The 15,123-nt window shown below is 30.5% G+C and overlaps 1 protein-coding gene and 1 non-coding gene across 2 annotated transcripts; one reads left to right on the top strand and one right to left on the bottom strand.

The window, feature by feature from the left end:
- Positions 1 to 1,548: 1,548 nt before the first annotated feature.
- Positions 1,549 to 12,929, top strand: LOC144468449 (CD63 antigen-like). Its single transcript, XM_078177914.1, is given in 6 exon segments — positions 1,549 to 1,614; positions 7,343 to 7,424; positions 7,427 to 7,500; positions 10,263 to 10,421; positions 12,327 to 12,410; positions 12,545 to 12,929. Coding segments are annotated over 6 exon segments (531 nt in total). The 3' UTR covers positions 12,611 to 12,929.
- Trnas-uga (transfer RNA serine (anticodon UGA)) lies at positions 2,887 to 2,971 on the bottom strand. Its single transcript has one exon. It is a non-coding gene; the product is annotated as a tRNA-Ser (tRNA).
- Positions 12,930 to 15,123: the final 2,194 nt, after the last annotated feature.

The raw sequence follows: 15,123 nt of genomic DNA, 5'->3' as shown, positions 1-15,123 counted from the left end.
ACAGCAAGAAATCATTGTAAAATAAAAAAAATACAAAAACGCTACGAACTTATTCCTCAACTCAATGTAATTAAAGCATTTATATTGGTTCTGCTTAACTATGCAGTCTATTGTTGTGGTTTTTAATGCAAAGATAGAATGATTATTGTAACAACTGTCTTCTAGATACTTAATGCTAAAGCTAACATAAAGTACTAATTATAAACGTAAACTGTGTTTTCTTTTAAAAATAATAAGACCACATTTATCAAGCTGTTATACCAGTTGCATCATAAAATATGCATGAATAAACAGATGTATCCAGTAATTATCCTCAAAAATATCTTTACAATCTCAATAATGATAAAAGAAAAAATTTGAAATGAGACATTCAGGAAACTAAAAAACCCAGGGATGTTTTAATATTTTATCACAAAGTGTAGTTTTTACAATTGCAATTATGCAAACATAATAACAATTTGAATGTTAAATAAACGATGTTCTTTCCGTTAATCATTAAACATTTATTTATACACACAAATGAGAATTCAATTTGATGTTTTATCTACAGTTGTCATACAGTTATGTCGTACAGTTAACATAATTGTACGACAATGATCATAACTATAATCATAATTATAAATGTAATTGTACTTATAACAATAATCGTAATTTTACAATCATAATTATATAATAACTATTTCCCCTACGAACAGTATTAAAACATCAATAATATTATATTAATTCACAATCAACAAAAATATCATTGTATTAATTTTAACCATTTATAGGATAACTCGCTTAACTTGAGCATCTCGATTGTCCCGTTCGTTATTGATAATAAAGAAATATACCAAAAGAATTACTAAGATGAAATGATAATATAATGATATTCGGGAACACGACTATTATCTCGTGAAAGTTGATTGTATATCTTTATCATATATTTTGGGACTTCGTGACTATACGATTGATTTGCTATCGTCGATAGAACAATTTTTTAAAAATTTTTCTATACGAAATGGCATACAAAATAAATGATTTTTCTTTGTTCTTTGCAAATTCAAAAAAATTATAAAATTTGGTAGCTATTGTAACAGGCATGTATGTCACAATTTTTGTACCAACAGAATTACACAAAAGGTTATATAATTATCACCCTTATAAGGTTATTCGAAGTTTCATTGTCTACACAAAAATTTTAAAGAATCAAATAAATCATCTACAGAAAATTGGACATGTAATTCAAAATATTAGTTATATTAGTTATAAATAATATAAACAAGAAGGGTTTGTTTAATTTAATTCAACATGAAGATTTATAAATTTTGTTTTAACAAAATGTGAAATTTATTAATAGTCTATGTTATGATCGACAATAAAGGTGATTAGATGTGAAGAAATTTCGAACGATCGAAATCATTGGCAGCAGATCAAGGAATTTGAAAATTCGGACTATTAAAAAGTACTTTGAAGGTTCGCAACCTTGGTTAAAGCTTGGCACAGCGCACGCGCGTGGACACGCAGCCACGCGATAACTGTCTACAAGCAGTGAATCGTCGTGAAACGATGAAATTACCTCTAGGTTTACAATGTGTTAAATTACTACTTTTTCTGTTCAATCTGCTCTTCCTCGTAAGTACTATCTATGTTGTTTTTTTATATAATGTTTGCATTTATATTGCTGTCTATTCCTACGTCTATATATAGTCGTATAGATAAGTTTAGAGGATCGTTAACATATACATCAGACAGGTTTCCGTCTTACATCTAATATAGTACGTAAGCGGAAAAGTATTAATCGGATCGCATTTATTCATTAATTGCCTTTCAATCAATGTATGACATTAGAAGTACATACGTATATTGGTTCTTCCATAATGATTTGAAAATTGTGCTCAAACAGTGTGATATTACGTATTAGAAATTTTCTTTTACTAAATATTTAATGGACAATAAGTCCATCTGGGAACAACTATACAAGTTTCCCTCATTTTTTACATGTTTTCATAGTTTAACATAGCTAGTAATCATTTTCAAACTGACTTGATAATACTTATTACAACTTTATGTTAGCAAATGTGACAAGTGTTAAACCGAGTATAACCTTTCAGTCCAACTGTAAGATCATTTTGCTATTATTACCAAAACATTTTATAGATAAGGTTAAAGAAAATACATATGCAGATGTAAATTTATCAATCGACAGATGGTCGATATGGTAAAATGGTAAATGCTCCATTTGTCGTCGTAGATCACATAACGATGCGTCATACCTTGTCTGATATATCGATGCATCTTTACCTGTAGCACGCACCCATGCGTACGATTTTACTTTTTGTTTTCTTCTCTTCAAAATAGAGCAAGATGTCTGACACGTAAAATCTCAGTATTGCAGAGTACATTTCGCAGACGTAGAACAAATAATGATAACAAACACGAATATAAAACTCGCTCATTTGTATACGTTTTTTCATGAAATATTATTCTATATTTTACTAAAACATACTGAACCCGTTGTACGAATGTTACTTTTGCGTTGTATTTCAATGAGGAAGTTCTACACGCAGTCAAATCTCATTTTATCTGACTGAGTGATAGTCTGCATAAATAAAGGAATATTACGGATCCCATAAATCACGCAGTCTTTCATCTATATTTCAGACCTTTTGTTTTTCTCCTTGCAGAAAGTTATCTGCTAAGAAGATAACGAAAAATTACACATGGACCGCAGGCATAATCATAATCGGAGACTCAGTAAAATGAGTTTTATTTCTTTTATCATCCTCGACTATATTACGAGTATTTAACTAAGAATTTCAAGGGATAACGTTGTTTTATATACATTGTAGTCAATCTATAATAATTTAGTGGCCTTAAATCTGTTTATCAGAAAAAAAATTAATTCGCTGCGGGCAGGATTCGAACCTGCGCGGGTAACAATACCCAGAGGATTTCAAGTCCACCTCCTTAACCGCTCGGACACCACAGCGATTGAAATTTCGTGGCCATATTTTATATTATTATGCACGTGCTCGTTCAACATTCTACGTTTATGCGTATACACCTCAGTACATTGCATTTTATAAAAATACAAACAATTATTTTAAATTTCTAAGAAAGTAATATATAAATAAGTCTTTTTATCGGAATTAGAAAATTTACAAACTGTTATTCACAATTACTTTATTTCAGATATATTGAGCTTCATGAATGAAACAAATTATAAAATGATTTTGTAAACCTATATAAATAAGAACATAGAGATATCAAGAATATTTAAATACGACACGGGTAAAATGGGAATATTTTAAACATATCAGTAATCGATGAGTCTCTATATTTTTTATGCATATCAGATGCTACTCGTTGGAAAGTGATCTAATAAAGCTATTAATTGCGAATGTAACGATTAATGAAATTAGAATTTGGAGAAAATGAATGGACGCGTGTAAAAGAAAGTATTATTTCGTGTAATTAATTCTGGTAAATTATTCTTATTTTTAAAAGATGAATATCGATGAATTAATTATGAAACAAATTATCTTGTAAATGGAAATGCAGAATTTCCTAAAAAAATATATTTTGAAACGTAGAAGGTCTTACCTAAAGAAGGTATTTTAAAAATCAAATTCAATATTTTTTAATAATTCGTTCATTATTTTGTATGCATTGTACCTTGAATTATACAATTATTAGCAGTACATACGTAAGTAATGAAATTGATCAATCTGATACACTCATTTTGAACAAACGCGTTATTGTATAATAAAAAATTAAGTGCGTTTAAATAAAACGTTCTATTTTTATTAGACACGACTGTGTTATAGCCTCATTCTTACTGCCAGTAATTGGATACAGTGAACTTTTAATCTCATTTCGAATTGATCCAATTTGCGATGCAAAAAGACCAACGGTTTAGGGTGAAACAACTGAATCAGTTCACCGCTTAAATTGACAGTAATTGATATTAACTGTCAGGAGAGGGAAAAATAAGCGGGCACTCTTACTTCTCGGTCTGTATTAACCAATATTTCACATACACCATTTAGGTATTTGGCGTCTTTCCTTTGTAAACGTCTAGGCAATTTTTAATAAGCTACGAAACGTATATGGTAATCGGAAAGAAATACATTAATCCTAATTTCAATAAAAAATCTGTTTTATTACATATAAATATTTAAATATTAACCCAAAATATATCTTACCATTTACAGATTCTGTCAGAACAGAATGGTATAACTAAACGTAATTCCATTTACATAAACAGATTAAATGTAAAAAATTATGGCATCCTTCTTTTTGGCATCCTAATATTTTCGCAGAAGCTGCGGACTTATTTATACTTGTACATGAATAAATTTTATAATTTCTTCACGTTATTAACGATTGACAATAAATGTTCAAGTACAGCATGCAAGAAAAAAATAATTTTTGACATTCTATTGTAGAGTTTTGAAGAAGGAATAGCGATTGTTTAACAAGGCTTACTGAATACTATTTACGTGTCACCTGGTAAATTATTTTCTATAGCCGCAAAGAAAAACACAAGTTGTTCGGAACAATTCTTGAAAAATTATTATATAGTAGAATGATTTAGAAGACTATTAATACGAGTTGTGCAGCAACTTTCCATCGGTTTAATCGTTCATGCGTATTCATCTAACTACACATGTTTACCATCCAGTTTAATCCTGAAGTAATGTTGTATACATTGAAATTCACGCAAGCACTATGGAAACTCTTGCAAACTGCTAATTATTTAATGCGCGGTGTATACTATACGTATATATGTACATATATGCAAGGGTAATTATCCATAAAAGATTGCAGCTCATCAGTTTTGAAAAAATTTAAATATGTTGTACCTAAAACATAACGTTTTGAACAACCTTTTCCGATGCAAACAATTTTTATTTTACATAAAGATTCGCAGTCTAGTGATAATAAAGGTGAATAAATGCACGTTGGGAGCAGACTCGCCAACGATCAATAAGTACTCAACACTACTTTTACCAGAGAGTTATATATCTTCTCAAATGTTCTTAAATTCAGAGTTTAATTATACCACCAAAGTTAACACTGCTTTTACCAAGAAGAGGACAAAGAAACGTCTTTTACAATTTATATTCAACAATATTTTCACCGAAGAGGTCAAAAGAAACCTTTCATATATTTAATGTAAAATAATTTTCTACATTTTACCTTCGTGCTGCGGCAACCGGGTCATTTTGACTCGGCGTCTATAATTCGTAATCCAATTACTCAATTCTTGGTAACTAAACAATATAAATTTTATTTGCGCTAGAAACAATGTGAAGATAAATATTTCTACAAGAAGTATCACTAAGACAAAATAAAACGAACAAATACAAAAATATAAATAATTATTATAAGAAAACTGTGCATAGCCATATGTTGTATTAGTCGTCATCGCTGCACACCGTTTATTTTTCGCGACACATTTTGGGTACACATTTTTCAAAGACGTCACAATGGCTAACTGGTTAATGACAGATGTTCCGTATTTGCAAACACAAGCAACGATAAATCGCATTACAAATATTACCGTGCGCTCACGACGGAATCGATGCTCAGCATTGATAAGGAAAGCCTAGTGGTCATTCAACCATAGAAACCTCTAAGGAAGTAATCCTCTTTTCCTGTCAGTCGCGAGAATATATCTCAGGATTCTCTTCTTAATACTATAAATAACAACAATATGTAAAAATTTGCTATTATTCAATTCAAAGCTGAAAAATTTCGTGCTGTATAATAAGTACACAACAAATAGCGTTAATATTCAGCCACTCTTTAAAAACGCGATAACTTTTTTTGTAAATTTGACCAAACCTCTTAAATCCTTCCGAAATTCGAAAAAATTGAAAGAATAATAAATTTATGTGTTCTCAATTTTTTTATCTGAGCCTTTAACGAGCATACATACGAGTGTACATACACGCAATATGTACCTTTCGTAGATCTCGGTTAGGTGGACGGCTCAAAAGCCAATCAGTGTAAGTTCATTGAGCTTAAAATTCAGATGAATAAGGATTTATCAAATTAGCTGAAAACATAACGGCATCACTAATAACGCAAAGCACAATTTTTATTGTAAATAAATTAAGGGAAATTATTAATGTTAATTGTTTGTGTCGAAACTAAGTGGCATTACGGATTGTGCCAAAAGTCACGAAGGTGTTTAAAGAAGACGTCCGAATATTATCATTACACGCTATTTATTTTATAGAATACAAAGAATCAGTAATAGATATTAACATGGGGCATGGAACAATAAAGGTATACAATTTATAATGAAGTCGAATGACTCAGTAACAACATGCAACCGACGATACATCAACCACAATACCAGAAACTTTACATTATGCCATATATTGAAATAATAAAAAACATTAGAAATAATAAAAAAATAGAAATATACAAATGTAATATTTTGTTAAGTTTTCGTTTAGACATGAGCATCAAAGCAAAAGTTATTTCAAGTTGATAATTATGCAACACCACTCTACATACTTTAGCCAACAAATGCATACAAATAAGCACTATAAACTTTCATTATTCTTTAAGTCGTTAAAGAACAGACATATATACAGCATCTAAAATAGGCTAAGTAACTTCTAATGGCGTTGGAGCATCATATATCACATGTTAATGAATACGTGGCACAATGCAAGCCACGTGTCGAGGTGAAAAAATGAACATTGTTATGAACAACGACAATCGGTCCACATAAAGTTGATATCCTCATCTAAAATACACCATACAACTGGTCATTTGCACTGCGAGAAAAAAGTTTATACATGTCGGGTTATGTCGAACAAAAGTCATCACTAGTCTGCGGATTTAATTGATTGGTGGATAATAAATGTAACACGATTATGCACCATAATCAAGAACAATCCTCTACTTTGATTTAGAAGAAATAAATAACACTCATATTTAGCAGACTATGTGGGGAAATTCCACCGCGAGTCTCACTTATTGTTTTAGTTAATACAAAACTAAATAAATTTCAAAAATTTCAACTTATTTCGTTAGAATATTTTTTGGATGACTGCTTGAAAACATTGATTACAATAAATATGTAATTTACATTATTCAATAAAACGAAATTAAATAACTCATAGAGCAGGCTATATTTTAACGGACGGTGTATGATAAAAATAAGTAAAGAAAGTGCAATGGGAATGTTCAAATTCTGTTTTTTAATTGATACAAGATCATCTTTATTTTCCATAAAGATCCGCAGTTTGGCGATAGTAATTGTATGGTACCTTCGTTTATTTCAGACACGTCACATGGTTGCAATTTGTTTTACAAATTCAAATATTGTTGGTTTCAGATAACAGGGACAATTTTATTAGTGATTGGCATGGGGATGCACAGCGTCTACCATAGCTACCAACACTTCTTGGATAGCAAATTCTTACCATTATTTTCACCATCGCATTTTTCGGATGCTGCGGCGCAACTCGTAAAAATCATTATATGATCAAGACGGTAATGTATCCATTATGTTATATTAACTGACCACCTTTGATAATATTAATTAGGTATTATTGCAACACTCTAGATACAATTATCTGCATAATGTATGCGTACACATAGAACCACGCGGAATTCTTAGTACAGTTGAAAGATGGTGATTAATGTTCCCCGCAGACTTGAATAAGCATTGATAAACAATATGACGTACGCTATCAGTGAAAAGTTTCCGACCACTTAGAAATCTTTATTGCTTCGTGGATTGAAACGATCTAAACGATGCACATTTTTGTAAATTAATCGTTCGTGGACGAGGATTTCCCAATATACGAACAATATTTTTCATAGAGAACTAAATTACGTATCGAAGACCAAAATAATAAAAATACAAAGAAAATATTATATTGAAATTATTATGAAAATATCATACTGAATTCTCATATGTTGAAATTACGAAGCTAAAGAAAAAATAATCTTTTACAGCATTTTTTTGTAGCTTTAATAAAAATTAGAATCGAAAAAATGTTTCCTTCGTCAACTAGATGATTACCTATTGTAAAAATAACATGAAAATACTGTTGATCTTGTTAATTTCTACGTTCTCTTACATTGAAAAAATTTGCATATGCTATAAATGCATACAGATATGCAATATATTAATAATTGCAACGTTTGCATGTTGTAAAAGACAATTATATTATATATTATTGTTGTTCAGAAAATATCAGACATTTTTGGTGTTAATAATATACTATGACTATACTTTATCCAGTTAATCTCAACACATTCGCGACCGGCAAATTTCTTCCGTTTCTAATACTCAGTACTGACGAAAATAATGAAATCCTGAAGATGGTTGCCGTAAACTTGTATCATTAAAGCATGGATAAAAATGATAAAATTTGTTGTGAAATACCTATGTTACAATTATATGCGTTGTTTAAAATAAAAAGATTTTTATAATTTGTATACTTACCTTAATAGAATCTAAATGATGTGAACTCACGTCAACGACAACCAGTAATAGAATTTAAAATGACGTGAATCCACGTCAACGGTCGCAGATGTGTTAATATAATAACGCAATGTACAGACGATATGAGCGCCAAAACAAATTCTTATAGAAATGAGGAATTATAACGTTCTTACCCAATTTACATAATAAATTGCAATAAGGAAATTGATAAAGAATTCTATGGTTGATAAAAAGATTAAGATTAGTTAAACATTTCTTAATAAAATTGTATCTTTTTTTCATAAATCAATAGATAGATATTTTAAGAAAGGGTTAGTGGTCTTAGATCGGAAATGAATTGGTTTTGTCCCGAAATACCCTGTAGGGCAATTTTGGTTAATATTTTCATTTCGAACTTTAAGCAAATGAAATAGATATTAATGTCAAGTTCAATGTTTTTGAATTTTCATACAATCATTTATTCAGTGCAAAGGCATTGGGGATATGGTACTGTAATGAAATCAACTTATAAAAACCAGATTAAAGTAATAAATATTCTATAAATATTCTATAAATATTCTGTCAATGGAACATTTCGCGAACTTTTTAGATCACGTGCTTCGAATTCTTGACGTCTGTCCGGCAGATCCAACGCTGTGCGACGTCTTCGAAAATCGCGTGTTATCAAGAAAGCAAAAATGTCGATGGAAGCATATGAAATTGTCATTATTAAATAAGAGAGGTCAAACCGAAACACCGATTACTCTTAATTTCGCCAATTTTATAGGAATAACTAGCGTCGACTTGCACGCAGTGGCGGTCATGATCTTACATACAATTTCTATAAAACAGTTTTTATTATTGGTATCATCGTATTGAAATAATATGTTGAAATATATGTTGGATAATATGTTTAATTTCCAATTCAAAATTTATTTTCAGATTGTGAATTTTATAAAATGACAAGAATCGGTTAAGTATAGTGTAAAAGAGTGATAACATCAAAATCAATACATTTTTCATTGAACCTCTGTTTCTTTTAATTGATACGAACGATTCCCATTTTGCAGAAAGATCCACTAGTAGTAGTGGTAATCCAGAGTAGAAAGGTCTACTTATAACAATCGTTCAGAACTATTCTGAAATATATAATTTAGTAATCACATGCACCGTTAGTAGACTCTGGAGATAGTTTATGGAAAATGAAAATTTGATCGCGCAAATTGCAAGGAAACGGAGTCAAATAAAAATATCTTTCCTCGACAATCGGCAACTGTAATATTTAATAACATATTATAACATATATTTTGTTTAGAAAATGAAGGACAATTGGGGAGAATTTACTGTATAATTATTCGTATGCTCGTGTGGACACGGTTTGTCGTCGCACGTGTTTCTGAATGAGAAATCGTCACGTATCGATTCACACAAGTTTCGTGTCCTGATAAAAATCTATTTTTACACAGCTCTCCCCATAACTGAATTGTTTCGGAACTACGGAACCCTGAAAGTGACACTCTGTGCGTAGACAGACAGTGCAGAATTTCATTTTTATTTACTTCTCGTTTCTTGATTTAGCGACGCAACTACAGCTGAGTAATTGGCGACGTAACTATTTTTCACTAATTTGTTTTCATTTGACTAATTTTTCTTAAAGCCGTGTGTACAATAATACAATTTGATAATCGATATGTTCACCGCTTGTATGAGATGTTCATCCACGAAGTGTTCTAGGTTTCGCATAAGTGGGCACACTTTCTGCAAATTGAATTGCTCATCCACCCCATTTTGATCAATCGTTCTGTTTGCTTTTTGTTCGCAGTTTACCTCATTGCGGGGTGTCATTTTTATTTGGGAAGTCGCAGGTGGTATTTCTTTATATGTTTTGAGGTCTAGGGCATCCTCGATCATTGAAGGCAAAATGATGAAAACTATGAAGGAATACAGGAACAACAAATACATGGATAATGCAGATTTGGGATAACCTACAACGTGACGTAATATATTTTACTTTTTACATGTTATTTTTTAACCTCCATGGCCTTTTTAAGGAATATAAAAATATAGGAACACGACATTTTTTCGCGATAATTACAGTTCGCTTTAGTAACTAATTTTAGGTAACAATTAATAGAACTGGTAGCATATGCATACGTTGTGTCAGTTTCAGCATAAGAAGTATCACTTCTATGCATAACTTACAAGTGATTCTCTTTGTTATTAAATTTTGCAAATATCTTGAAAGCTGAGACATTAAATCAGTACTAATGATAATTAACAATGATAACTTTACATACGATCTATAAGGCAATCGTAAAGGAAAGTTTTTCTTTACTATCTATATATACAGTATAATTATCATAGTAAGAGTACAGTTTGATGTTCATCAATAAAATATCATAATTGCAAGTAAATATGCTACAAAAAATTAAAAAAATTATTAACAGAAATTTGCTGACAGAACAGTAAATTGTTAACGAATATTAAGGTAATAATATTGTAACAACTATCAGAGAGAACTGTCTATAATTAGTAGACTATGGATCTTTATGCAAAATGAAATTCTTAATAAATTAAATGGGTCCACGGTAACATAATACTCTATGTCATAAATGCATAAAATCAGCGGTTCGATAATTACCGTTGTTATTCAATTAGTTGGTAATTAAATTTCCATTGAATACATAAAATCATAGTGAGAAAATACGATCGCGAATATTGCTCGCTGTATTAAAATATTGGTATGCCAGTGTCAGACCAAAATCTAAGGAGTAAAATTTTATTTCATTTCGATCGTTTTGTCCGTCGTATCTTTGCTAGGACAAAGCAAGTGGGGAGTGATGAGAAAGAACGACTGTCGAACCGTCGATGTTCGATTGTTTGTTTGGACAGAGTGGGGATAATTAACGTGATGGATATCTGACCGGCTAACGTAATACTTTTACGATTATACAACTGTGCTGTAGAAGCAATTTCGTCATGTTATGAAATGTTCTGTAGTTTTCATGTAACTTTACCTACCGGTGCTCTATTAATAGAACTATCAATGATTGTGCTACCTCAAAAGGGGGCTTAACAGGTTTCTTTTACATGATAATATTGAAAGAAACGATTGGACTATGCCACTGGACTTGATAGTTTACAATTGAAATTACTACTGTTATTGACAAAATTATTAAGAAATTCGTAACTATTCAGATTTTTCCTTATATTTGGAAAGAATACGATATAAAATGGCATTAGGCAGCGTGTTAGTTAACTCTTAACTGTCATGATAAAAGTGTAATAAATATGTTAATCTAATTCTAGATAAACTTATCGCTTATATTTTGTTTTTAGCTGGAGTATAATACAATAAAAAACTGGAAAAATAGGTTTAGACTATAGAAATTCGTTTATTATCAATATAATACTAATACAATTATGAGATTATTTACGATCCTAGTTAACACCTTGCCTTAAATGGAACCTTCTAAAAACGAATGTTATTTAACTTCCTTGTTAAATCGTGAGAAGCAAGTTTTTTGTTATCATTATCACATCTGTTACGCAGGGAAAACAATTCTACCAACCAATTTTGAAATAATTAGTCATGGAAAGAAAAAGCTGCATGAAAATTCGCAGATTAGTTATCACTGTAGCTGAGGGAAAAATCTTAAGGTAAGGGACAAAGGAGGAAACCTTAAATAAACGATTGCGAAATGAAATTAATGTTGTAAATTTTTCTAGTTCGATTGTTGCGGTACCAAAGCCGCGTCAGACTGGAGTGTCATTTTGAACACGTCATCTAATACAACCGAGAAGAACCTTCCATAGTTGTGATGTTCAAATGGGAACCGTAGGAATAGAAAATTGTACTCTTACCTCGAAGACTCTGCACGACTAGGGTTGTTACAACAGTTTCCTGTCTTTCATCGCGGCTCATGCCATGCAACTCGTTGGCGTTGGCATTGGTATTGCCATTGTTCAGGTAATTCACTCGTAACATGTTCCCATCGTTCAAAAAACCATATTTCGTGACTTCCATTTTCTTTCCTTTTGCGTCAGATAAAGGATACCAGCACAATCGACACTAACTCGACATTTCTGTTCATTCTGTTTCAGACAATTGGCATTTGTTTTTCAAGTTACTTGGCGCGGTCGATTAAGAACACCTACCAGAGCGTTTAAGAGTAGAAACGAGTTTGTAGACTATATGCGTATAGATAATTCGAACGATAATGCAGATGGATTTTAAAAATGTCTATTCCAAACTATGTTAAATTAGATACTAAATATTGTGTATTAGCAGTAAGATGTTTTGTATTTTTATAAGAAAGATATGAAAATTCTCCGTGTTTTAATACATAGGAGCAGTTGAAAAGAATGCAACGATATAATTCTACTTAAAATAGTAGACTGCCCAAATCGTTCTTTTTTGTTGATAAGAAAAGCTATGAAAAAATCTGTATCTAGGAGAATTTCCTATTAATAAACAGTACGAAATTTATTCGTGGTATTTTGTAAGAAAAATTGTATGAAGCCTTTCAAGGTGTCCCTTTTAAGTTTACGATTAATAAATAATTGCTATTACGACGTATATCCTCGCATATCTTGGATTGGTACAGTACAGCTTGATAATTTTGCTGCAACAAATCATTTAATAGATCTATGTATGAATTTCTTAAAAGTTTTTTGGCATCGTTAAATAAGGCTTCTTTCAATAATTACTTTGAATAAAAATCTTTTGAGATTTCAAGTTTCTAATTTACTTTTCTAAAACAATTTTTTTTTGTCGCATCTTCGTATTCTGTTAAAATTTTTCTCATAATATTCTCGGGTAACTATAATATTTTGCATCTACCATTCTCAAATTTTACTTAGCTTCAGATCTGTTAACCTTTCACTACATGTGGTATATGAAACACAATATTTGCGATAAGCAAACTGCTATTCTTTATTATAGGTATAATGTTACCATACTCTGCATTGAATTTCATAGGAAAAGATTCTTGTAGTAACTAGTCTTCTACTAGTCTGTATTTAAAATTGTTTTAATTTTACAAACACTATCGGTATTACATATGAGACACTAAGGAGTGTATACATTCAAAAGTAACTTCTGAAAATTTCTCGACCAAATTATTTAAAGCTAGTACCGAAGACATCCTAAATGTGTGCTGCTTTTTTATTTTAGGACAGAATTGATAAAACGTATCGGACCCAGATAATTTCGTATCCGGTGTGCAAGATAGTTCACACGAGAGACAATATTGCAGCGAAGGAAAGATTCCTAATTTAAAATAAACTTTACTGTGGTTTGTAATACTTGCCCGTAATTCATACCTACCTATGAATAATAAATGTGTGCTGAATTACCCACACGACGGTACGCATGAGTCATATTCTGTATATTTTTCACGCATGGAAGTAGGAACCGGTCGATGTGCCAGTGCCGACCATTTCGAGGCCCCTAGTGGTAGTAGGGCAACGTTTGCCAACGGATAGATATTTTTTTTCATTTACATGTAATTCACGAACTCATGAATTTTTACATACTTAGAATGCTCATATTATAATATTTCAGTCAATCTCAAATTCTCTGTGTCACGCAATTCCATAAATTTAACACAATTTCATTAGGACTATCTACATATGTGATTTATTATTACATAACTCACTTTCTAATAATATTTACAGACATTTAGTGTTTTCATTATAAAATTAATGTGTACTAAATGTTACATAATTATGCGTAAATATAAAAAAAGACTATTTATGAGCACTCTTAGCATTTCATGTTTTTGGCAAATGAAATAATAATATTATAATCATCAATATTAGTCTTCTTATAAAATTTGAATGATTGAGATTATGTTTGTATATTTCAAGCTTTCGTAGATAGTAAACGTACAACTTAACGTTCAACATAAAATATCATAAGACGGGAGTACAACAAAAAGAGTACTATAAAAATTTAAGAAAATTGTATAATATCTGTTAACAAATTAAAAAATAACAATACTATTGCGAATTTGAACAGACATGGTTGATCAGAAAAATTCAATGTTAACTCTGTGTTTTATTCATTTTCATTTCACAAGGATATTTACTATTTAGTGATTATATGTTTCCTTTCAGACATAGTTAATAATCAGCATATAAAACACCTTTCTTTACAGTTTCAATAATTGTTGTTTTACAGAACATTTTATATTTTTCCTTGCATGAAACTTTACTCACTTTCTTAACAATTCAGTTGAAATCATCTTCAGTACTCTCCCAATTTCATTTTATTCTACATAATCGTTAACTGATTGCATTGGCAAAACGTGATAAACTTCTGTTTGAAATGCGACTAATGTTTTTTAATGATATTTTTCCCTCAGGTATGTATCATTAACTATAACGAAAAACGTATTATTCCATCACCATGATGTAATAAATACTACCAACAGGAAAGGTAATCGATATTGAATATAGGTATTGAATTTAGATTATGGTATAGATATTAAAGTAGATATTCAATTTACTATTTATTTTATAACAAAACTGACGATCTTGATGTTAATGCATTATATAGTTTCCATTGAGTAGATATTTTAAATTCGTTGATTACTAAAAATTGATTTATTCTTTTATGAAATATTCAAAATTCTAAGGAAGTCTAATAATATATATTTATATCAAATTATTCTTTAATT

Source organism: Augochlora pura, chromosome 4 (genome assembly GCF_028453695.1).
Source record: "Augochlora pura isolate Apur16 chromosome 4, APUR_v2.2.1, whole genome shotgun sequence".
Taxonomy (NCBI): domain Eukaryota; kingdom Metazoa; phylum Arthropoda; class Insecta; order Hymenoptera; family Halictidae; genus Augochlora; species Augochlora pura.
Note: the sequence above shows the minus strand (reverse complement) of the source record. Positions and strands in the feature narration are given on the sequence as shown.